The sequence below is a fragment of the Anopheles gambiae genome, chromosome 3, assembly GCF_943734735.2.
Source record: "Anopheles gambiae chromosome 3, idAnoGambNW_F1_1, whole genome shotgun sequence".
NCBI lineage: Eukaryota > Metazoa > Arthropoda > Insecta > Diptera > Culicidae > Anopheles > Anopheles gambiae.
In genome coordinates, this window is record NC_064602.1 from 8,060,613 (window position 1) to 8,084,945 (window position 24,333).

Consider the following 24,333-nt stretch of genomic DNA (forward strand, 5'->3'; position numbering starts at 1 on the left):
AAATCACTTTAACTCAAGTTTATTTTGGCTGTAAAACGTGATATTCGACTTGTGCGAAAATCCGAGTTACGCGAATGGCTCCAGAACACATTATTCTCGTAACTCTGGGAAAGATTGTAATTGCACTTTAAAACGAGCACCGTCAGCAAGTAAAGGAAGGGTAGAGAAAACGAGCAAGATGCAGCGATAATCCAACGTCAAAATCCTCTCCATGTTGTACGGGTGGCCATTTAAATTCCCCTCTTGGCTGTCAACGCGTGTTGTTTACATTTGGCTGCGTATGTGTTGCTTCTTCTCGACCCTTGGCTGCAAATCCTTGCTGCTTTCGCATCCCCGTGTGGATGCTTTGCCCTGGCCCTGGAGAGGAGAGAGAGAAAAAGAAAAGAAAAATAAAACAAACGCCACGAGAAGAGCAGTCGCAAGGTGAATTACAACACAACGCACTTGGTGGCGTTAAACAACTGCACCAACCCGGAACCAACCCCCGCCGTCCCCCCGTGAACGAGAGACGATGGAGCAGGAACCGTGCGCGGAGTTTAAGATGGAATCGCTCGAAAGCTTCGAACCGCTGGTCAACCCGATTAGACAGTATCGGAACCGCTCCAAGCGCACTCTGAAGACGGGCGAAGAGGTAAGAAGAAGAAGGGGTGAATGTGTGTCTGAGTGAGTGAGTGGGGGCGATAAAATCGTGTCGATTTATGGCATTTTTTTGTTCTCTTTTACTACTCCAAAAAACTTGTCCAGAAACTGGCGGAAGTGCTGGCCAAGATAGCGTCACTGCAGAAAAGCACGGAAAAGACGGACGGCATCGACCGGACGAAGGTGCGCACGTACAACGTGAAGCTGCGGCTGCGGAAGAGCCTGCTGTACAGGTGCTTCGACTGTGGCAGCTGCTTCGCCAATCCGGACTTTCTCGAGCTGCACGAAAAGTCGCACAAGTCGGAGCAGGGCAAGTGCGACATCGATCTGCGGCCGGAGCCGGGCACGGACGGGGAGGAGGGCGAGATGAATCTCAAGCAGAACGCATGGTTTGTGGGTGACTTTGGCGAGGAGGACGAGGAGGACGGCGACGGGGAGCATCACATACTGCAGCTCGACTGCACGGTGGAGGAGGGCGAGGACATCTTTGACATCACGTTCGATCGCACCAAGTGCGAGAAGACGTACACGATGAAGTACAAGGTGAAGAAGGAACCGGTCGGCAAGTGTGAGCACTGCGCGAAGCAGTTCTACTCGGCGGACTGCTTGAAGCAGCACGAGCTGGAGCACGAAAAGTTTCTCGACATTGCCAATATCGAGCCGAGCATTATTAACATTATTCGGTCGCCCCGGATCGAAGAGAGCACCATGACGCTGGACGAAAGCTTCTACGAGGCGCTGGACGTGAGCGACATACTCGAGCACAGCAGCGGCACGATCGACTGCTCGGGCGGTGAGGGACGGCTACCGGCCGGGGCAGGTATAATGCTCGAGTATCGCATCATTCCCCGGCGGTCGGCGAGCGGCGAGAAGGAGCTGGCGCAGGTAAAGGATCAACCGATGGAGAGGGAGCGAAAGGAGATCGGTGGTACGGTCAGCACACACGGCACAGTCAATCAGCCCGAGTGTCAACCGGTGGTGGTGGCAAAAAAGCAAGCAAAAGATGTGATAATTAAGGAGGAGCCTGTGGATGAGGAATCGGCGGCACCAATACCACCACCACCAGTGAAGACCATAAAGCAGGAGGTGAAAGAGGAACCGATGGAAGAGGAGCAGGAGGTGAAAGAGGAATCGATGAAAGAAGAGCAGGAGGTGAAAGAGGAATCGATGAAAGAGCAGGAGGAAGCAGCAACCAGCCATGTCCAGCGAGCGCACCTTAACTTGCAGGCAAAGTATGAATGCCCGAGCTGCACGCGGCGGTTTCGCTTTCGGGCCGCCCTGCTCGTGCACGAGCGGACCCACACCGGCGTCAAAGCGCACCGGTGCAAGCACTGTCCGCAATCGTTCATCTCCAGAGGGAAGCTTTTCCTGCACACCTTCGCTCAGCACCGGAAGCGGGTGCCGTAAAGAGGGGGCCAGCTCCGCTTAATCCGTTTTAATATCGGCTTGTTGTTGGTCTGTCGTCGTCGGCAAGCTTCTAGATGTTGTTCCGCCCGAGTAGGAAGGCAAACAGTAGAGTCGCATTTTTACGTTCGTACAAGTATTGGATGTAGTTTGTACCACGCAAAAAGGTTCCCCCATTCGTCGTGTCGTGTTCTTTATTCAGCATGCACAAACAAACATAATACTCACCCGATCGCTTTTTCGCATTTCTTCATTTTTTCTTATTAAATAAATTTCTGAACAAAAAAAAACAAGAGCAAATAAAAATCGATTTCATCAAGCATATCCCAGCATATGGCATTTACTCAATCCAAATGGTTCAGCAGCTCCAGCACGCTGTGCTGCAGCGTCATGATGGTTTTCTCCATCTCCCAGCGTGGCGGGACGGACAAATCTAGCTGTGTTACGGTGCTGCCGGACGAGAACATTCGCTCCGGACAGTCGGGGGCGTTCCGTTCCAGCACCATGCGTCCGATCGGGGTGGATTTGGACACACATTTCTTTAACTCCTTCGCCAACTGTCTGGCGCTGTACGTGGACGGGGTTGAATGGTCGCTTTCGTCGTCGAGCAAGAAGTACGTTCGCCCGATCGGGTAGGCAATGATTTCATCAATTAGCAGCGTTCGAAGTGCTGAATGATCGGGTCGCTGGTCAAGCAGTGGGTTAGCGATGGATTCTTCGGTGAGCTGTTCGTGGCGCAGGAACTCTTTACAGCTTTCTATCGTCGATGCGTCGACGGGTTCACGAGTTTGCGGTGGGATGAATAAACTTGGCAGCCAGTCTGGGTTGTGGACATCCCACAGGGGTGCACAGTTACCTACAAACGAGGGAATTATTAATTATTTGTGGACTTTAAATATAACTTAATAGGGTTTATGTTGTACCTTTAATGAAATGTCGTGAGCAAATGTGAAGCTGATTGATTAGCGTTGTGGTGAAATCTACGCCACAAATCTGGCACCACCAGTAGAGCCGTTTTTTCGCCAGCTTTCGCATCTGTTCGCTGGTGTAGTCCGTTGTGGGGAATGAGATGAATCGAATGCCATTTTCGTGGTTTTTCTTTGCCGTTTGCCTGTTGCTTTCACAGCTCTCAAACAAGCAAACCATTTTGAAGCATAAAAAAAAACACCCAAACACAATTTTAATAAATAAATGCACTCCATTGTAGCTTTGTTTACGTTCTGTTCTTTTCTTGCAGATGTAAATAAACAACTTGCAAAGGGATCCAGAAAAAAGGGCTCACTTGGCGCACAGGCAAAATGAAGAAAATAGCCCATACAGGTACGAGCCCTGCAAATGGAGGTAACAAATAGAGTTAATTTCATGTTTTAGCTGATTGCGGGTAGTTTGTCTTTGTAACGCCTTTAAATTTAAGATAAAAATACAACGGGTACATTTCTATTAGGCACTTTTTAACAGATTTTGTGCCAACCCCTTTTGACTAATTTGAATTTGACATTTTTGACACTTGGGCTACGCGAACCGGTAAAATCACAACACAACAACAACAACACAGCAAACATCCATAAACAGAACGCATGTACGCCTGGGTACGTATTTCGTCCGCGGGGGCAATGTATGAGGGATTTTTACACCTAATGGTCTAATTTCGTTAAATTCATTCTCCAGGGTGCCAACAGCCATGCCCAGCTGGGACTGGGCTACGCGACGGAACTATGTGAATCCCCGCAACCATTGACCGGTGTGCCGTTTCGTGCCGGCGATATAGAATGTGTCGCTGCCGGTGGTGGCCATACGCTTGTAGCGACGGTCGATGGAAGATTGTATGCTTGCGGATGGAACAACCGAGGCCAGCTTGGTTTGGGACACGTGAATGACTGTGTCCGGTTCGAGCCCGTCGGTGAGTTCGGGTTCAAGCGGCTGTACGCAGGATGGGACTCATCGGCAGGGATAAGCGCATCCGGAGACCTGTACGTATGGGGATCGAATGTGTGGCAGCAGATAGGAGAAGCAGGGGTTAAAAGTATCCCAACACCCACACGGATTGAGCTACCGGAAGGTGGACCTGTAGCGAAAGTTACCTTCGGTTTACAGTACATGGCGGTGCTGATGGAGAGCGGAAAGGTTTGGGTGTTGGGAAAATGTAAGTTCCTAGCCGATTACCCACTGGAAGTTGCATCGAAGCTAACGATTCGATGTCTCTGGGATAGAAGCTCCGTTCGTGATGTGGTTAGTGGAGATAATCATTTGGTGCTGCTAACTGGCGACCGTCGGATCGAATGCCTTGGCGACAATAAACACGGCCAATGGCTAGCTGACAATAGCATATTGGAAGACGTTACAAAGCTTGAATCTGGATGGACCCACTCGGGATGTCTGACCGTGAATGGGACCGTGCATCTGTGGGGAAGAAACAATTACGGACAGCTTGGACGACCGGCCCCGACTGCTAGTTCCTCAGCTCCACAAAAGCTTCAACTAGAAACAGAACAAATGGAGCTGAACGATTTTAGTTTGGGATCCCAGCACGGTGTAGCACTGACACGCGATGGACGTGTGTACTGTTGGGGCTGGAACGAGCATGGCAACTGTGGCACGGGAAGCACAGCGAATGTGTACGTTTATTTACAAGCTAATTTACAGACAAAACACATATTTATATCAACCTTTTTCCTTTCTTTTCCCCTCAGATTGGTTCCTACCCCGATAGACATCCCCGTGCCGGTGAGGAAGGTGATCTGCGGTGCTGGTTATACGATGGCATTCACCTAACACACACATCATTCATCTCGCAATGCAATCGTTTCCATCACCCACCAGTGCCATCGACCCATTTATTAACGGGCTGAAAAACAATGGCAAAGAAATGGCAATAAAAACGGGCACAATTGGAAAAAGAGCCAAAATAACCCACAATTAACACGCTTACGGCGAAGGAAAGCAAGGAGCACAATAGCAACATGATCCCAATGAATTGTTCCCTTTCTGTGCCTTAATAGCCCCTGAAACGCCCCTGTTTCTTGAACGAACACCACACCCCGTGTCCACATTACCGTTTTATGGTTCAACCGTCCGTGTGTTTGGCGAATTTTGGAGGAAACGGTGAGCACACACTCGCACACACACAATAGGCAGAAGAAAAGCCAATATAGCAAATATTTGGAGATTTGTTGATCACTACCACACGGGCTGGTGTGTATATTAGGGGTAATAATATTTGAAAAAAAAAAAACTGATGATGCCAATTTTTCAGAAAAAGCACAACAACGGGCACGCCCCCAAAATTTGACCCGGAGGAAGGCTTGTGCATTTTCTTTCATTTTACCTTGCTGGTAAAACTAAAAGTTAGCTAACTCCTTTTTCCGTTTTTCACCTAGAATGTACCCACTGGAAGAAGCTGGATGGTTCTGTACCTTTCTGACTACCCGCTAGAAGGTGCTAGAAGTAGGCCTTGGAATTTTTGCATACTCCACTCAGTAACAGGTAGCGCGTACCTCTAGGGGTCACCGTGGCGGGTAGGGTGTGCGAAGCGTGTTTTAAATGCCAGTGTCACGGTGCAGATCAGCATCATTCGTCTTGCGATCGTTACACGAGCAACATCATCATCTGTCTGTCGGCGTTCCGCTTGGCGTTCTGGTTGTGCTCGTTCAATCTGCTCGTTTGCCGATTAGATGGGCCTTGGAAGCAGTGTCGAAGCCGTGCCAGTGTGTGATATAAAGAAAAGTTTGCCGTTAGTTTGTGCAGAGCAGGCGCGTCAGCAGTCCGATTTAAGCAGTCAACGTGTTCAACCCGCCGCCACAACGATGACGAATGGCACTCTCTTTCAACCGCAGTACACGGAGGTGTTTTCCAGCCCCATGGCAACGAGCACCGTGCCGACCGGTGGTAGTACCGGATACGTCGAGTACAGCACGGCCCACAGTAACCACTGGCAGACCATGGAGGCGCCTACCGTTCCGGCGACTTATCAGCGACAATCCCGCTCCCGTCAACGGCATCTGATGGTGGACTCTCGCCACCACAACTCCTTCGCCGACAGTGAAGCGGTAACGCAAGCGGCCGATGCGTGCATCAGTGATATACGCCGCGTGGAGGAAAACCTGCGCATGGAGAGCAGGATGTTGAATGAGAACAACAACATCCCGATGGCGCGCTGCTCCACGCCGAGTCCGGCGTACTGTTTCCATTGCGATCACGACCATCGGGAGCGTTGCTGTCTGTACGTTGGCGATACGGCGGAAGATGGACCGTACTATTCGCGGTGGAAGCGCGACCTGGAGAATCCGACCGTGCGGCCGCAGTACATCCCGAAGATTCCGGAGGCGGTGTCGGGCAACAGTACACCGTTCTGGTTCCCGGCCTATACGTACACCAAGCCGGAAGCGATTAAGCAGAAAATGATGGAGAAAAATCCACCACCGCCAGCCGTTTGGATGCGCCAGTTTTACTATCCGGTCGTTGGCTACGGGCATGAGTATCAGCTGATGAATCAGGCCACCGTGGAACCGCCCACACCTTACCAGCAGTATCTACAGCAACACCAGCAGGAAGTGTACCGGTTGTACCATCAACAGCAGCAGCAACAACAACAGCAACGGGAATCTTGTCGACATGGCCGCGGCAAGTGTGATGGAATCGTGCCCGGAATCGTTCCTCCGTACGTTCAGCAACCGTTCCAACCAACCCAGCTACCCGATACCGTCGATTACAGCCAGCAGATACATCATCCAACGGCTTACTACTACCACGGAAGTTACTACAGCACTCCTTCCCATCCGCATCAGCATCTTCCGCAGCAGCATTACGCCACACCGATTGCATACGCACCGGTTCCAGTGTACCACGACGGGTATCTGCATCCAGCGCACTATCCCCACATCAGCTATCCACCGGTGACCGCCATGCCACCCCGGGAACCAACACCACCCTCACCGACCACCTCGTCCACACCGCTGTGGTTGCTGTTCTGCCAGAAGCTGTCCCGCAAGTTCCCCGATCGTAGCAAAAAGTCTTCCCCGGCCAAGGGTGGCCATCGATCGCCAAGCAAAAACTTTGCCCACCATCATATGCGCCACAATCCGACCACGGTTGGGCCGACGCTTGGAGCTCCGATCGCACCGACTACTACCGTTGCGCCCGATTACTATCCACCAAAGTACGCCACGATTGATCCGCAGATGCAGTACCATCATCACCAGCATCATCGACAGGCAGTGGCAGCGCAGACCTACGGACGAGCGGTTGGCATTACGCAGCAGGCAACGCCTTACTACGGACACGTGGCGCCTGCAACCACACCGATCAACGATGTCGCAATGTACTACGTGCAACCGGCGACAGTTAACGCTTAACGGGAATAAGGAGTTTGGACTGTATTATTGACAAAGAGCTAGAGGCTTTCTGATCATGTTTTAAGTATTTAGAGATATTATTAAACTATTGTGATTGGGGATAATTTATGTAAAACAATTTTGTAACACAAAAAATGGACAAACGTAATAAAACGAATGAAGGGTAAATCACATGAGTTTTCTTTTAATATGGTAAATGAAGGGTAAATCATATGAGTTTTCTTCTAATTTGGCCAGGGCTTGGTTCTTAAATTCAAGGAGCACATCAAGTGAAACTGGTTACCGAACTCATACCCAATTTAGAATTGGTCCAGACTGGTCATGGAACTGATCCCTAGCCAATAACAACTCGCCTGAACTGATCCGTAGCCTCAACTCATCCTCCTAGAATTAATTAAGCAACTATACCCATCCTGAAACTAATCTAAATCCCATACAGATCTTAGACTTGGTCCTGAACCTATAACATTCCAGGAAATGGTTCAAAACCGGTCCTGAAACTAATCCCAAAACAAAAATTGTTCTGAAACTGATTCTGAATCGATCTGGAACTGATCTAAAACGCACACCGGCTCTAGAATTGTTTCTGAATCCATAACGGTCTAGGATTAAATTCCAAACCGATATCGGTTATCGATACTTATTCCATATTAATTGATACTGACCTTATAAACCCTGGAATTCAAAAGAACCCATATCTGTCCTCAAACCGATAAAGAACTCATTTCGGTCCTGGCACTGGTACCGAACGTCCCGCAATTAATCCTGTAATTAATCCCGAACCGATACCGTTTCTGAAACTGATCCCAAACCCCATACAGATCTTATACTTGGTCCTGAACCTACAACATTCCTGGAAGTGGTTCGGAAGCGATGCAGGGCCTGAAACTAATCCCAAACTAACCCTGATTCTGGAACTAATCTCAACAGCACACCGGCTCTGAAACTGATTCTGAACCCATATCGGTTTAGGATTAGATTCCGAATCGATATCGGTTCTGGAACTGATACTGATAATATATCACCCCGGAAATACAAAAATAACCCATATCGGTCCTGAAACCGATAAAGAACTCATTTCGGTTGTGGCACTGGTACCGAACCGATGTCTTTTACTGTAACTATTCCCGAACCCTTGCCAGTCATAGAACTGATCACGAATCCTTACCGTTCCTAAAGCTGATCCCTAATCCATATCGTTCATGAAACTCATCAGTTCAGGAGCTAGCTATATAATCCGTACAGGTCCTGGAACTGTCCCAGATCTCATGTGAGCCCTGAAACAGAAACATTCTTGTTGTAGAACCACAATACAGTACATATGTACAGTACCTACTCCAACCCAGTATCTGATTAAGCAGGTCCATACAGGTCCATGAACCTTTGCTTGGAACAGTATGTTTGAGAAATTCGCCTTATCCGAGTAGGCAAGGAGAAACAAACTCTCCTTCTTCTTCTTTTGTCTCAAAAACGGTTGTCAGTCAAGGCCTGCCTGTATCCACTTGTGGGCTTGGCTTTCAGTGACTTCCCCCCATAGCAGGATAGTCAAGTCCTACACGTATGGCGGCACGGTCCATTCGGGGCTTGAGCCCATGACGGGCATGTTGTTAAGTCGTACGGGGCCGGCTCGGGAGAAACAAACAGGCTAGAATTTGTGTTATAGATTTTTTCCTCATTCATTCATTTCAATACGACTCAGCTCCTCCTCAGACGGGTCGATACAGCATTATAATGAATTTGAAATGGAAGTTATTTTATCTGAATCGGAAAATTGGCATGAACTCTGACCCTCTCCTGGCTTATCCCTGCGCTACCAGGTGGATAAAGGTGTGCTTTAATTGGAAAATAAATTCACCTTCCCTTCACCGCCCACCCTTCTCTCAGCCAACTCATTACCATACTGAAGCATCACCATGGCCTGCTCTGTTCACACACACACACGCCGCTCACAGGAAAGAATCGGCCCAACAATCGGCCGTTACCAACCGGTATCTGTTTTTGTTGCCAATTGGCCAAACGAAAACGCGCTTCAATCGGTAGGTTTGATCGGTGGGCAAAACAAAACAGGGACAGCATAAAACCGTACCAGGGATTTTGGGAGCTTTAAGGGAATGCATCCAATGGGGGGGAGGGTGAAGCGGGTGAAGTAACACAGGAACACTGGCCCTGGCAAAATCAAAACCTTTTGAATTCGCAAACCCAACCTAACTACTGGGCTGGAATTCGTTTTTTTTGTGCGTTTTTTTCCAGTTCAATGTATTTATTTATGTAGCATGTAGTTTCGTTGTTTTTTTCGTTCGTGAAATTGTGAACACGGTTGTACCGTACCTCTAGGGTACGAGCCCCCACCCCGACCAAAAGGTTCACAATCAATTGAGTTCGCTTTCCGGGTGAATAGCTATCGGCCCCCGCTTCTCCGGTTGGGTTTGATGTGTTTTAATTGATAACCTGCTGCAACTTCGTAAAACATGACGAATGATGGGGTACATGTGTGTTGTTTTTTTTTGGTGGTTGCTTTTGGTCAGCCTGTACGGTCAGTCGGTCTGGACTGGGAAAATCCCAATTCCAAAGGATTTGTTTGCTAGTTTCTGGCCACTCATCGCCCAAAGTCACACACTCCTAGCTCGCAATTCTTTTTGTTTTTTTTTTCGGGTCGGTTAATAGAATTAGGTCGAAATCGATTTTTCTTACAGATTTGGGATGCGCACATTTGGCGTAATCGCCACTCTTTTAGAAGGGCGATTAGGCGGGCGATGATTCTGCTCTAATTACGAAATCATTCCGTTTAGTCCCATTATTTGGGTGTTTGCTTTTAGGTTTTGTTTCTTGCGGCAGAATTGTGTGAGGGAATTTTTAAATCTTTTTTTTGCTACATTAAAAATAGACACAAAAAAGACCGTAGGCAGTGTTTTACAGCTGTTACCGAAAAAAAAAACGGGTCATCAGAATTAATTAGCAATGTTATTTCCGTTTTTTCGTAATTGCTTCTTGGTTTCTGAGTGTATGTGTGTGTGTGTGTGTGGGGGAATTTATGGGCAGGAAAAACGAGCCGTTTGTTTTCGGTGGGTTTAAATTTACTACCGATTTTATGGTTCCCCGTAAACAATTGTGTGAAACCTTCGCACAAGTGTTCCTTAAACACAGATGGTAACCAAAAGTTGTGTTGATTTCATTTTGATGACATGACGCCGATGACTATGATGATACTTTGAAACTGTTCAGGTCACGTTGCTAGGACGGTTCGTCATCACGACTGTACAAGGAGAGCGTCCCAGTCAATGTCTACTAAGATAGTTACTATCTATTACCGATGTCTACTATGATAATTTTGATCTACCAACTTGACTATCAGAGTATGTCCAGTGTTGGGACCTCAAGAAACTCCAATTCTTCATACAACAACTCCAGACGCAAAATAAATTAGTCCCACAGTCTAATTCCTACACATTAAAGCTGTCCAAGGAAATTCTCCAGCATCTTTAACCACGGGGCATTTAATCTTAACGAATCTTGGTGATTATCGGACGTCAAGCAATCTTTTCCGTCATTACCCTTAAAGCCTTCCGAGAAAACAGCATTCCGAGGGCGATCGAATGCCTCTCCGAGTCCATTGGCATCGCAGATTTAGAATTCCTTCACTCCTTTCTGTTTTACTTCCTTCTTCGCTCATTGGAAAACACTTCCACTATTCGTCTAAGGAAGGAAGGACACCAACCGCCTAGCTACCGATCTTTACCATTTCCTCTCATCAGCGTCAGCGGGGGTTTTTCACTTTCCTACGTCTGCCTTACGTCCCTCGTATGCCCGTTCCGATAAAAGTGAAATTAATTCACGTTGGGCTCTCTAATTATTCCGATTTCCTTCTCCGATTCTTGCATATTCCGAGCGGAGCATTATCGGCCGTCGAGGCGTATCGGAAGATATTTCCAATCAGATATTTCTCGGGTAAGAGCCTGTTTGGAGATCGTGAACATTCTTACGGCAATCATGATGCAAAAAAAGAAAACAAAGGAAACTCGACGATTAAAATCGAAAGGTCTGTGCAATTCGGTCCGAACTGGGATGAGGGAGCATTTTAATCGAAAGAAAGAAAATATCCCCAACAAACAAATAACGCAACAATGAGTGGTCACCATCCACCTTGGAATGGCTGCTCATTGTTTAGTTGCGTTCTGTTTGCATCTCTTACGGGTGTCCGTTTTTTTTGCTTGTTGTATTAATCCAAACCATCAAACTTTTATCAGACTCATTTGAATTTCTTTCAAATGGAAATGCAACGAACGAACAGGCGGAATAATACGAAATTTTCTATTGGCAAGTGGTTTTGCGTTTATTTTTTCTGCTTCTTCTGCTACTGCTGTCCGAGATTCTGTCCATCGGTCGTTGGGTCTGCTGTCTGTCTGTCTAGTCTGTCTAGTCCCAATGGGGTGGGGAGGAGGTGGTACGATGCTAACGACCCGTTGATCCACTCGCCATTGATTCGGAGCGTCTTTCACGTTTTCGTCCTGCACTAGGGGTCGTTAATTTGTCCGTTTACTTATTCATGCCATAAGAAACCGTCTCTCGATTGAGGGGATGTTTTTGTTTTTCTGTTTATATATTAAGTCGCGTCTTCCCCCATTGCATCATTGCTTTTCAATTAACAATTATTAAGCACAATTAGCGGAGGGTGGCATCTCAATGAGGGTGTGTGTGTGGGTGGGGGGGGGGGGGGGTGATGATTTATTCAGCAGCAGTCTCTTATGATTTCCCGGGAAACAGTCTTAATGGAGTGTTGCAACGATTATGGTGGTCATTTCTCTGAGTTATTGATTTTTCAAATGTAACCGTCCAAAACACTTGTTAAGTTCAAAAAATTTAAACTATTCTTAACGTTCCGTAACTCTACTTTGTTCTAGTGACAGCTTCTTTAACGAATCGCACGCACTTACAGCACTGCAACGCACCCTAATCGTTCACCGGCACACTGGCACACGGGATCATGTGCTAATGGACCGCTAATGAGACACTAAGCCACGGTTCGGCGTGCCCCATTGAACGCTTATCGGCGTCACTGTCCCGCTAAGCATCCACCTTCCACCCAAAATTTCAATTAGCATAATAGCGACCGATGGGAAGTGGAGCGGGTCAGCCCATCCGGCCCATCCTACATTGTGAACGTGCCCTGCCACAGCCCGGAAGCAAACCTTGCAACACGGACTTCCTTTTTATCTTGCGCGGTTGACAGCGCTTCCCGTTTGAAGCTGTGTGTGTGTGTGTGTTTGTGCTGTCCCAAAATGAAAACTGTCAACCCCCTTTTCCTCTCGTGCTCTACAAAGCGAGCCGGAGCCGGGAAACGGTTTCAGTAGTACAGGAAATTGAATCGGGGACATCATTTCCGAGGGTGTTTCTACGCGCAAAAAAGGTAAAAAATGCGTACGAACACACACGCGCGTATCAATTGAATTGAAATCGGTTGACTTTTCCGGCCTAGTTTTTCCCCGATTTCACTTAGCAGCGTGGCAGCCGAGCAAGCCAGGCGAGTTTGTAAGCCTGTCATAGTCACCTACGCGGGCATATGGTCATTGGAGCGGTTGAAGCACTATGCATAAATCATGCAACGTTTGGGAGGACGTTGGGAGACGCAACCGTGCCTCTGCTTACGTGGGCAGTCGAGCTTCTTGTGAATGAAAACCGTCCAAACGAAGGAAAAGGGGGAACCAAAAACTCTCTCTCGCGCTCTTGTGCCGGCGTTAGTCTTACGCTCAATTTCCCCGTTTGCGCAAACGCACCGAAATGCCGCGTGGTCTGCCGGTACGCGGTGTGGCCCGCGTACTTTCCGGCTAGCTTTACTCTCCCCGCGGTACGAAACATATGGTTTTACATCAACAAAGCTTCCCAGTCCCGGCATACCGGGACTAGCCAAATCCTGCCGGGAGAGCGGCAGCGTCCTTTGGGAAAATGGTCGCTCTCTTTCTCTCTCTTTATCTCTCACAAAAAGTCCTGCCACCTGTTCCACATTGTAGTTGTGTCCTTTGCGCGCAGCAGCACAGACAATACGCTTCATCCCTTTTCCTTTGCTTTTCCCCTCACGAAAGTCGCTCTCTCGAAAATGTTCCGATCCTAGTTGGCAGAGCATATCCTTGCCCATGTGGGAAGTGGATGATAATGGTTCATCTGTTCGTCGTTTGTTTCGTTTAGTCGTTCTGTGGCAATCGTCGCTAGTAGATGTCGGTTGCGAGGAAGTGCTCTCGGGAAAGTCGAGACCGTTTTGTCGCGTGTGTTTAAGGACATTAGGACAACGCAGTGAGTGGACTTACCATTGGTTAGAGCTGTTGTAGTGTAGTGAGCGTGCTGGACGAATGGAAACAATCCCGCACCCGTTCCTGAGCACAGAATCACGCCGAATTGGTAAAGAATTTCTGGAGCAGGCTACTTTGATTCTCCGAAGCGAAACTACTTCCCCGGAAAGCGCTCCCGGCTGTACCCGTTGTGTGTGCCGAAAGGTAAGCATTTCAGGATAATTGCATCGAGCTTGTGGTGTGCAGCAGTCTTTCCGGGAAGACTTGTAGCTAGAAAGTGATTGGAAGATTTTACCGATAAGCTGTTTGCCGCAGACTCAGGGCACTGCCGTGCACCAACAACCACACAATGCCCTGGCGCCCTGGACATACCGGACTGCATGCGAGAATTGTGAGCGACTTGGGAAATATTTACCCCGAGCGTAATCAATTTCGCATCGACTGGTACTGGATTGTGGTGGCTGGATGGACATCGGTCCTTTCCCGTGTACTGCATGGTGTGCATGGGGTGTGTGCAATTGCAAACAGGAGGCACCCGGACGGGAGGAAATGGTTGCTGTAAAGTGGCTGCTCTCGGCTCTTATTGATGCCCCAAGTGCCCCATCGCGCGGCGTGGGCAGGAGAATGTCCAATTACTTCACGGAGCAATACCCACTGGATTTGTGGGATGAGGGGCCGAGGTTTTGTGTGGTGCATTTGTACGGGGCACCAGCACGGTAGCGCAGGGCTGTAGAATGAAACGTCAAAGCGAAATGACACAAATTAAGGACACACAGCGCTGACGATTCCAAGGGTGCCCTTGATGGATCACTTGGAAACGAGCAAATTGGCATGTTGACAGGATGTGGCCGGTGGGTGAAAAATACGTGAATTGGCTTTGATTTTTGCACCGCTTTTGGGGTTGGGAGGCGCTGATCCGTAGCAGTGTGGGCTGGTAATGGTGTCATTAGTACTCTCGTGTGGAAATGGTTATTTCACAGAGGGTTTGCACATGCTCGGAAATGTTTTGTAACTCTTCTCTGTTCTTCATGTCCAAAGATAGTCCATATGCTCTCTATAATCCTGAAGATTAGGGCTTTACACTATAGTTTCTGAGTGCATTCTCCGGCTTGAGTCTGTCAAAAATCCATCGTTCACTCCGAAACCAACGGCAAACTTGCATGATGCACTACCAACATCCGACGGTTCCTATCAATACCGGACCAGACACATCGGAAGTAACCTTTCCTAGGCTCCAAAACATTCCAACAGCAACGTACCGCTGTCTACGGTGCACGGAAGACATCGCCGGAACCGTCCCGTGTACTCTGTTTGTCTGTCAAAACTGGTAAAATGCATATATACTGTTCAATTTAATTTTCTTCTCCAAACATTGCCCACATTGCTGGGAAAAGTGGGGGTCTCGTCGCAGTTCACAGCCGTGGGTCAGAGGTTATAAATCAAAATCGAACGTCGAACATTGAAGGTTCCGTTTGCGAATGGGATTTCGGTGGTGCATGCAACGTGCTTCGTTCGTACGTACCGGGGTGTTTTTTCGTACTGCTTCTTCAAACGAATCCTTTTCCGTTCCGTTCACACGAGCGTGCTTGTTCTGGCAGCTCCCGCACGAGCTTGGGGCTGGGAGATTTTGTTTACTCAAACTCATCTTCTTCTACCGGCCTGGAAACTGCCGTCCATGTCACACTTAGGATTACGCTCTTTTTTTTTGTTTTTTGATAGTAGCAGCGCGACCAGGAACGGTGTCCGCACGTCCAGATCCAGACAGTTCCTGAACGCTCAAAGTTTTAGTCGCTTATCGTCGAAATGCCGGCTGTGCCGGGATGACATTGTTGGCGTGTCCGGAGTGTGTCGCCCTTTCGATGATGGACGCTGTTGGCCGTTGCTGAGCTTGTGAGTGCGTGCTGGGCTCACATTTTAGGGGGTGTGGAGGGTCTTTTTTTCTCTTTCTCCTTTTGTCTGCACTGTTTCCAGCGGACGATGGGGACGCACTATGATTAAGTCGCTTGTCGTGTAGAGTGTCGCTCTGGAAAGGATTGACGTGTGCGAGGATTGTCCACTGGTCATTGGGTTGTTGCTACTAGACTAGAGCGTACAGGCGTAGTAGGGAGGAGTAGTAGGTTTCCGGCTTCCGGCTTCCGGGATATCGTTATTGAGCACACTCTGGCACGTCGAGCTATTCTTTTTGTTAGCGTTGTCATCATCCGTCATACATTTCAGACGAAGCTCAACTTCGGAGCGCCGCAATTGGGCTTCTCGCTTTCGGTTGTTTTGGTGGGTAGTGGTAGAGCATGAGATTTAGTTGCGTTTTCTTTGGATTTGCAGGCAATAAGTGGACATCACCGATTGAGTATAGAATGTTTGGTGGTTGTGTGAGAAAAATCATAACCGTCCAAGCGCTGGTTCCGCAAAAAAAATGATGTCCAGATTTTTAGACCAAGATTAGAGCGATTGGGTCCCGAGCTCTGTATTGCTGCCGCCCGTTATTGCCTAGCTGCTCCAGAACATCTGGTAATGGGAGATGGGGACATTGGGCCGTAAATCATGCTGTAAATGCCACCAAACTCTCGCGGGTTGATATTGGTCCTCCTGTTTCGGACTAACCATTCGGCAGAACCTTCAGAATCCCCTTTTGCAATCTCAGTTTAATCCATTCATTTCGATTCTGTACCGGGAGTCCGGAAGGTTCCACCGGGACGGCGTAGTTATTGCTTGCTTGGGTGTGGGGATTTTCTGAGGGAGAGTAACATTTTGGGACGGGATAGGATTACGCCCCCCTGCTGCTATGTGCTCCCGAAAAAGGTCTTCCGGAATTGGAATCGATTGGAGGAGGAGGAGAAGGTCGTTTGCAGTTTATTCATTCGTTTGTCACATTTCGACATCGATTGCAAAGTATTGTGACCATCGTGTTGTGGCGTGCGCGGTATTAAATTGTTCCGTTTTGCGAGAAGCAATCCCGTTTGGTGGAGCGCGATTGGACGATGGCGGAAGGATATTGTTGTTCCACAAATATTGGTTCCACACAGAGAGCCAAAAAAAGTGAAACCAACAATGGCACTTTTGTCAACAGGATATTTGAATAGCTAGACAATAGGACAATCCCTTTTATGAGCTTTAGAATGGTTCTAAATATTGCTTCGTTGGACACTGACCGGGAGTGTTTAGTAGCCAATGGACACTGATGTGCATTTATTGGAAACCTCTTTTATGAGTTTGAGATCCTACGGTGGTAATTGACTATGCGCAGGCCATTTTAAACAAATCTATATAGTTGATGACCCATACGATGGACACCCTAGTGGGTGCGAAGTGATTCCGATTATTGTAGTTCCGATTATGGATATTTTTTGAATCTGGAAGACACTAACATATGTCCAAAAGAGTGATTTTATGAAGAAGAATGTATTACTCAATGTAATAATCCTAGATGTAATGTGTACAACAGCTTTAATGGTGCAATGGGAGGCACTTCTACACCGACAAACACCACTTCTGGAACAATAAATTCTAAGCGTTCGTGTTCAATCGAATGATAACACAACTGGAAACCTCACCAGAAGCATACGATAACGATTTCGGGTGGGTCTAGTTATTGCTGCCCATTCAATGTGACCAAAGCCACCGATCGTCTCTATGGGGGCGACTAGTTAGGATCGCCAAAACCCACACACACAATCCAAGTACATTGCCGTATTCCGGAAGCCCGACGGCCAGGAGCCTGTGTTTGCTTGCTGTTGCGTTCCGAAACGTAACAATGTAATCCCTCGAAGCTATAAATAATCTCCCATTGTAGGCCCACATGTCGCAGTCACTGTTTTCCGTTTGCATGAGCAGGTTATGGGAACCGATCGGAGTTACGTCGGGATTACATCTTCCAGCAGCATGTTTTTGATAACTGTACCGATAAACTGCACTCTGAATCAGCCTACAGTGCCTGGGGCAATTTTTGTAGACGGAGCCGGTTTCGATGGTTGTGCAAAAGCTCGACCGGAATTGGCTGTGCATGTGTGTAGTTGATGATGTGAACAAAGTGTTACAGTTACCTCAACCCTAACCCCAGAGCTTTCCGAACCAGGCAGTCGTCTCGTGTTTCTTGTCGTTCGAGTAGGCTTGTTTTCGTCTTGTTGTGCACAACGATTTAGAGTTGCAGTTAAGAAATAACTACTATTTAACACGTTCGTCTGACAGGCATTTGGAGCAGCACAATCACATGTTGCCCACGCTAGAGCGCTCTCGGGTGTGTTGTTCAGGCACGTGTCTGGTAGGACACCTTTGTGTGGGGCCCCGTTCTTTCCCATTCACTCATTAGATTTATGCATACGAAATATCACTCGATTGTGGAGCAGCTGGATGCGAGGAAAATTACACCCTGCCCCGAAGGCAATGCAAATTGTTGTTGGTGCCATATCGAGCTACTCCCGGGCACATCATTCCTTTGGTTGCTGCACCTGACACACACACATACACCGGTGCTAAGATTCCAACGTATCAACGTCATTTATTACTTAAGGATGACTGGCAGTCGGGACAGGACGTCGTCGCCAGTGGCTGTCCATGCAGCCGGGGAGGGAGGATGTTAGAGGATCTAGCTTAACCCATCCGGTGCATCCTACCATCGCTTTTTGTTTCCCACAGTGGTGGCGCGTTGGCGAGGTGTTGTGTGGGAGATTTATGATTTTTTCTTCCGGTTTGCGAAAGGAAATAGCCAAATGTCCTGGTTGTTTCCTGGCGTTGGGAATAACGGCGGTGGAGTTTCCCGTAACCGAATGCATTCACAATGGGCGGCTAGACTGTAGTACGAAGGTACGAGGGGACATGAGTAAAATGGGACTCGACACGGAACAAGGGAAAGGTAAAACTATTTTACATATTACTCCAACCGCTAGGTAGTACCACCAGTAGTAGTGTCCCGGTGCATCCCAGTCGGCAAATCCCGGAGAAACGGTGGTGGTTACAGCGATGTATGCTAGCGTCAAGCACCGAAAGCTAACATTTGGGTCTTGGTTTTCCCAAAATTTTCGCTTTTGTATCAACGTTTTCGACTGACAGTTTTTAGTCCTGCGCTCCATTCAGCCCAAGCGCTGCACTCATTCATTCATTCATTCGGTTTCCGCCGGTGTTATGAGGAGGGCAGGGAAACGCAGTTGCACGGTGGTGCAGTGTACTCTCCAATCTTTGGCTCCAATGCATGGCTGGGTTTCTGTTCGGTGTCAGATTACGAGCTTCCGCTTGTTTCCGCCTGCGCCTGGCGTCATCATATGAATAAATATTCGTAATGACTGCACACTACATACATGTATGCGCATTCTCCTGTCACCCGAAAAAGCCACCCACAGCCGAAACAAGGGATGGTAAACCGGGTACCTTTCCTGTGGAAAGCCAAAAAACGTGTGCGACGAAATGTATTTCGCAGAGCGAGGGCAGGCTTTAGAAGCTTTTTCGGAAGCGTTGGGAGCGGAACCCGGAAGCGTACAAATACAGAATACACCCAAATAAATCCCAGTAACCTCCTCTTCCTGCAACACGAGGGTGGAAATGGTTTTTGATGATTTGATGCAACGAAATACTCCCTTTCGGCGTGGGGGATGGATGGTTATCATTATGCATTTCTTGAATTGAATGGAAATTCTCTTTTGATAATCAGTTTGAAGTGCAGCGTGGGACGTTGCGGAGGGAGGTGATGAAGATGATGAATTAAAATTTTAATAAACAACCCATACACCGAACGTTCTCCCAAAATGGTCCCCAAACGCTATGTGATATCTTGTGTGTGTGGGTATATATCTCAATTATGATATTCCCTTTGGGGCCTTTATCATCCGACAACAACAAACCCCAAACCATCATCTGACATTTGGTCGGGCTTTCTGTCAGTATACTCCCCTTTTCATTGCCACCGAATCATCTCCTGGGAAATCTGCCTACTGGCGGAGTCTAATCCGTCATACGAATATCATACAAAACCTGCTCGAGAGAGACAGAGGGAGAGAGAGAGGCATAAGCCGCCGTGTGACGCCTTGCTCCGTTCGCATATTATAATTCCACAATTCAGCAGAGCCTATCGGTTGTACTCACCTATGCGGTTTGTGAGGACCGACTTATGGCATTGGTAGGATATTTTGAGTCAACTTTTTTTTCGTCGACGACGACGTTCTTATTTCGCTCCACGCAACATGTTCACCTCCACGAGTATTTTTGTTGCCCCCCATAGACAAGATCTCCAAAGACGACGGATCGAAGTTCATAAAAACGGCTTAGGGTTTATTTTGATAAGATATTACGTTTCGATCTCGAAATGATAATCCTCTAGCACTGTTTCTGCCCCGTCAGCGGAACGGGGTTTGACACTGTACAACGGTGGGAATGCAAGATACCTTAGGAAGGCTGTGTTCCCTTTGCTCAAAGCACACACTGACACGCAGCAGTCTGCCGTATGTTTGCAGCTGTGTAGTGGAGCAAGGAACGCTAAATTTAGTCTCGAGTTGTGACGGTTCTCGTCGGGCTGTCCCGGAACAGTGAGCTGTGCAAAGCACATGTATGTATCTGAGTGCCTTACAAAACCACCAAGCGAGCGGTACACGAGTCGAGTTTTGGTTGTCCTTTATCGGTGTTCTTGTCGGTGGTGTTTTAGTCACCCGTGCGCCATAAGCTAAAAAGAGCTGTAGCCAGATCTCCTTGCTACAATCCCGGTAATTCCTTGGGCAAACAGATGGGGCACAGGGATGGGTCGTCGCGTCTGCGGTTGGTACGTGTATGTTGCCATCGATTATAGCGACGTTCTTAGTGGGCTCCTGTTGTACGCCGGGTGTGTAGGTTGTACGGTGGTGAAGACACTTTACTTCCATTTTACCCTTTTTACAGTCGCCCTGCCCGTGCTCGTTTTTTTTACAGTCTCTCTATTGCGCCCAGATTGTACCTGGAAGTACGCCAAGTGGAACCTTAGCTAACGATCGGGACGGAAAGAAGCAACAAAAAAACAGCACGGATATTGCAAATATCATCGCCATCGTATCGCTACTACATAGAGTCATCGATGAGAGACCTTTTCCCCCGTCCCAACGCCAGGGGGGCATGGGTTCAAAGTTCCGAAGTTGGTGGATAGGCTGTGAAACTCCTCGAATATCCTTTTTATGTTGGGAACTCTTGGTGCACTAAACCCAGCAAAGAGAAGGAGAGAGAGAGGGAGTATGTTGAAGTGTACTAGTTGGAGACGCGGATGAAGTTACGCTACACAGTTCAGTTAATTTCTCCGTCACGGCAAAACCGAAGCTCCGAGATATACGGTACGGTTCACTGAAGCCGTGGGAAATAGAGGCATGCATGGCAATAGCTTCCCACTGCACGATTACAACCTTACGTTTCTGCCCATTTGAAGGTTTTTCCTTCGACGGATTCGATCGGCTGTGTGGAAAGTGCACACTAGGGACAGCAGAGCCCATAACGTTACCCAGAAGTAGCGGCATTGATTTGCAAGGAGCTAGTTGGCGTTCAGGGAGTGAAGGGTGTAGGGCGGGAAAGATCATCCAAGCGTGTGCTCATGTGGGTGGGAAAATGTGGGAGATTATTAGAGTTTGAGCTTATCCAGGAAAAAAGGGGCAACCCTTGTAGGTGTGTGTGTGAGGTTGGTATTTAGTGGAATGCTTCTTGCATTAATAAATTTCCACCAATTTCAATCGATGGGAGTGAGGCTTGATGTAACTATTCCATGTACCGTTATAACATGCTACATGATGGTTTTGGGTTTGGGAGAATAGTTATAGGATTTGTGGGCAACGTTTTTGCAGCATTTTCGTGCATCTTTTTACACGTAAGAGCTTTAACAGAAACACAAGCGATAGAAGTTTGAATTTTAAGAAGAAGTTTGTATCCTACAGGTAGAGACGTTATACATAGTAGTAAGAAAGTTTTCTGGAACATAGTTTTACCAAGTAAGAAGCAAGTACATCTCATGGAAATTCGATATTTTGCTCCAACAACTTTCCAAACATTGCTCAGAGCTCAGAGCTACTAACCCCTAGGAACGTTTTTGTTCGACAACAAATTACGCACACGCTGCAAAATGTGCACTAATTGGTAGCACACGCGTCCCACAAACGAAGTGGCATTTCTTCTTAATTTTTCATCTCCCGGCAGCGAGCAGCATACGCAGCAGTATAATTCTCTTATCGTTTATCTCCACCTCGGAAGATGCCAGGATACATACTTTTTTTTCTGCAGCAAATTCAACTTCCCGGGAATGTTTTTTGGGACGGTGTGGAGAAATGTTCTTCAAGATTCTTCAATTTCAGCATTCCAAAATCTTATTAACTGCCTAATAACACCGCAAAGGCGTTACAGCTCCATTAGCCATTCCCTACCCACTAAGCCCGCGTCGTTTAGCAACGGCATTTTGGGGCAGGGGAGCGATTTGGAAAGCATCAAACGCACGGATACGAAAAATATGTCATTTCCACAAGGCGGCCGGCATCATACGGGCGTTTGGCAACTGCTCTCCACCCGCTCTGGGCATTGCTTTCCCTTTCGTCAGCTCATTTTTGTTTTGCTCCGCAACTTTGCTCGTTTCCTTCTCAGGAGAGTAGACTAGTATGGACGAGTGACGGAGGACGAGAAGCAGGAAGAAGAAAAAAATCCACAACCACACAACATTACAAAACCCTCATTTGATGCCCAACCAAATGAGGAACGATAAAGGCGTCCAATAATATCCTGACGAGCGGTTGGTGTGTGTGTCTATGGATAAAAGGACAGTGAAACAAACAGACGAACGAACAAAAAAACTGCAAAGAGAGATTTTTTCCCTTCCTTTTTCATCCCAGCAATAATAAACTTCTCGTCAGTCCAGACGGCGCGCGCGGGCAGCATCTAGCCACTGCCGGTGACTAAGCTCGCTCTAGGTCTCTTTAATGTTTTTTGGGGTAAAAATGCTGCTGCCACCCATTATCGCTGCTCATGATACACTTTCGCTACAGTGTTTGCCTTCCGCTTCCGGCAGCCACGGCGAGTACCGAGCCCGACACCCCCAGCAGCCCAGCTGCCTAGACACACCACCAACCCAGCGCACAATGTTTGTCAGTGCCACGCTGACACGCTGTCATTCTTTGTTGTCTGTAAATGATAAATTTTCGCCGGGTCTGAGAGTTCTTTTTACGCCGGCCCCTCTTTTCTTCGACTCGTTTACACATATCTTCTCCGTCTCCCGTTGCCTGGGTGTTCACATTGGTAGGTGTGGTAGTCGGGCTCCCGATTTGGAGGATGAGTGAGTGACAGGAACCGGAACGCAACCTTAGTTTCTTGGGAAATTTTGGGGAGAAGAGTAAATGAGGTGCAAAGTATTTTGTGGAAACCCCTTTTTTCGTTATACTTGTGTGCGCGTACACGGTGGGAGATTATTACGAGGAGTATATTTTGGCGATGGCAGCTGGAAGTTACTGCTCGGGAATGCGATGGACCTGATGCCTGAGGCACTGTTCGCGAGAGGTACACCCCGGGAATGAATGTCAATCAATCAAACCGCCTTTATGATTTTACGTCACACTCTGGCTTCATCCGGCCAAGGGGAGTGGTCGCTTAAATCCTAATTGAAAGTGACTTCAAAATGTTTCGCCCGCGTTTGTTTACATGTCGGTGGGATCTTAAATTCCACACTAATGGTGTGCTTCCGATGCTGTCTACTCTCCAGCTCGTGAGAAGCACAGTTTTATAAATCCGAAAGCGAAAGAAAATAATTGGATGAAGCCCTGACATCGCCAGGAGTTGTGAAATTGACTTCCGGGCGGAAGGAAGACTCCTCCCGGGGCGAATCCACAATAGGCAGGCCGAAAGAAATTAACTCATCGATATAATCTTGGTGCGCTACGGCTGGGCTGTGCCTTATCTATCGCTGGTGCAAAACGGTGCTCACTACTAGAGATATCGGTTTACGCGCTATTTCGGTTTATTTTTCTTCACTCAGGGACAATGATGGGACTATAAAATCGTGTCGTACGAACCCCGAACGGTTGATACGAACGGAACTGAAGCGCAAACAACCGTACTGTAGCAGCGGTGGCATCACCAGTTTCCTACTTCCTTAAATGCGTATGCTACCGGCAGCTCCTGCTGGGAGACCGTTCGTTTCCGTGAAGTGTGCGCACTGCTAGTGAAAGATTGGATATTCATTTTTCATGTGCCATTAAGCGCTAGGAATACCGATGATATAGCATCCGGTAGAGAGGAGAGCGGGTATATGGTACGCAGATTTGGATGGCAAAGTTTATCTTTTTGCGTATATTTTTTCCCTCAATTTTTGCTGCTCAAAAGGCCGTCTTCTTCGTTTCGTAGAGATGCGTTTCCAATGTCTGCACGTAGAACTGTTCCCTCTGAGCTGTTGGTAGATATATTTTTGCAAGGATATAGCCAATGTTGATGAAGAAGATGGGGATGATGATGATGATGATGATGATGTGGCTGCAGGCTATCAAATGGCACCGGCTGGTTTGTGCGTTGTGTTTTGCACCATAAACAGGTTCTGCATTATGCTTCGATGCGATGAGTGTTGTTGGAGCTGCAGTTAGGGAGATATGGATGTAGGAATAGCAGGATGGTCGTAATTTCAGCTTATTTACGATGGGCCAGAAACTTGTTGCTGATGGGTTTTTGCCTTGGTTTGCACGCTAGGCATG

General features: G+C 47.8%; 4 protein-coding genes across 5 annotated transcripts in view; 3 read left to right on the forward strand and 1 right to left on the reverse strand.

Annotated features, from left to right (window-relative positions):
- The first annotated feature begins 234 nt into the window (after nt 1–234).
- LOC4578094 (zinc finger protein 271) lies at nt 235–2,365 on the forward strand. Its single transcript, XM_061656275.1, has 2 exons — nt 235–631; nt 745–2,365. Exons 1-2 carry the CDS (start codon nt 512–514, stop codon nt 2,044–2,046), a joined length of 1,422 nt encoding a protein of 473 aa, XP_061512259.1. The 5' UTR covers nt 235–511; the 3' UTR covers nt 2,047–2,365.
- Nucleotides 2,350–3,289, reverse strand: LOC1277713 (uncharacterized). Its single transcript, XM_317199.6, has 2 exons — nt 2,967–3,289; nt 2,350–2,899 (listed from the first exon to the last, which is right to left on the reverse strand). The coding sequence occupies exons 1-2, from the start codon at nt 3,187–3,189 to the stop codon at nt 2,388–2,390; spliced, it is 735 nt and encodes a 244-aa protein (XP_317199.4). The 5' UTR covers nt 3,190–3,289; the 3' UTR covers nt 2,350–2,387.
- A 253-nt stretch (nt 3,290–3,542) lies between these two features.
- LOC1277712 (secretion-regulating guanine nucleotide exchange factor) lies at nt 3,543–7,562 on the forward strand. Its single transcript, XM_061656276.1, has 3 exons — nt 3,543–3,632; nt 3,712–4,658; nt 4,734–7,562. The coding sequence occupies exons 1-3, from the start codon at nt 3,621–3,623 to the stop codon at nt 4,813–4,815; spliced, it is 1,041 nt and encodes a 346-aa protein (XP_061512260.1). The 5' UTR covers nt 3,543–3,620; the 3' UTR covers nt 4,816–7,562.
- A 5,993-nt stretch (nt 7,563–13,555) lies between these two features.
- Nucleotides 13,556–24,333, forward strand: part of LOC1277711 (EGFR adapter protein) — a 48,825-nt gene continuing 38,047 nt past the window's right edge. For both annotated transcript variants that reach the window (XM_061658257.1, XM_061658258.1), the window contains exon 1: nt 13,556–13,879. The gene's annotated coding sequence lies outside the window, so the exon portion shown is untranslated. The remainder of the gene's footprint in view (nt 13,880–24,333) is intronic.

Bases quoted from the DNA above. Each gene is read 5' to 3' on its own strand.
- LOC4578094 (XM_061656275.1), top strand. From the start codon at position 512: ATGGAGCAGGAACCGTGCGCGGAGTTTAAGATGGAATCGCTCGAAAGC. The intron at 632-744 runs GTAAGAAGAAGA...AAACTTGTCCAG, and splicing joins CTCTGAAGACGGGCGAAGAG to AAACTGGCGGAAGTGCTGGC.
- LOC1277713 (XM_317199.6), bottom strand. From the start codon at position 3,189: ATGGTTTGCTTGTTTGAGAGCTGTGAAAGCAACAGGCAAACGGCAAAG. The intron at 2,900-2,966 runs GTACAACATAAA...CCTCGTTTGTAG, and splicing joins CTCACGACATTTCATTAAAG to GTAACTGTGCACCCCTGTGG.
- LOC1277712 (XM_061656276.1), top strand. The intron at 4,659-4,733 runs GTACGTTTATTT...TTTTCCCCTCAG, and splicing joins ACGGGAAGCACAGCGAATGT to ATTGGTTCCTACCCCGATAG.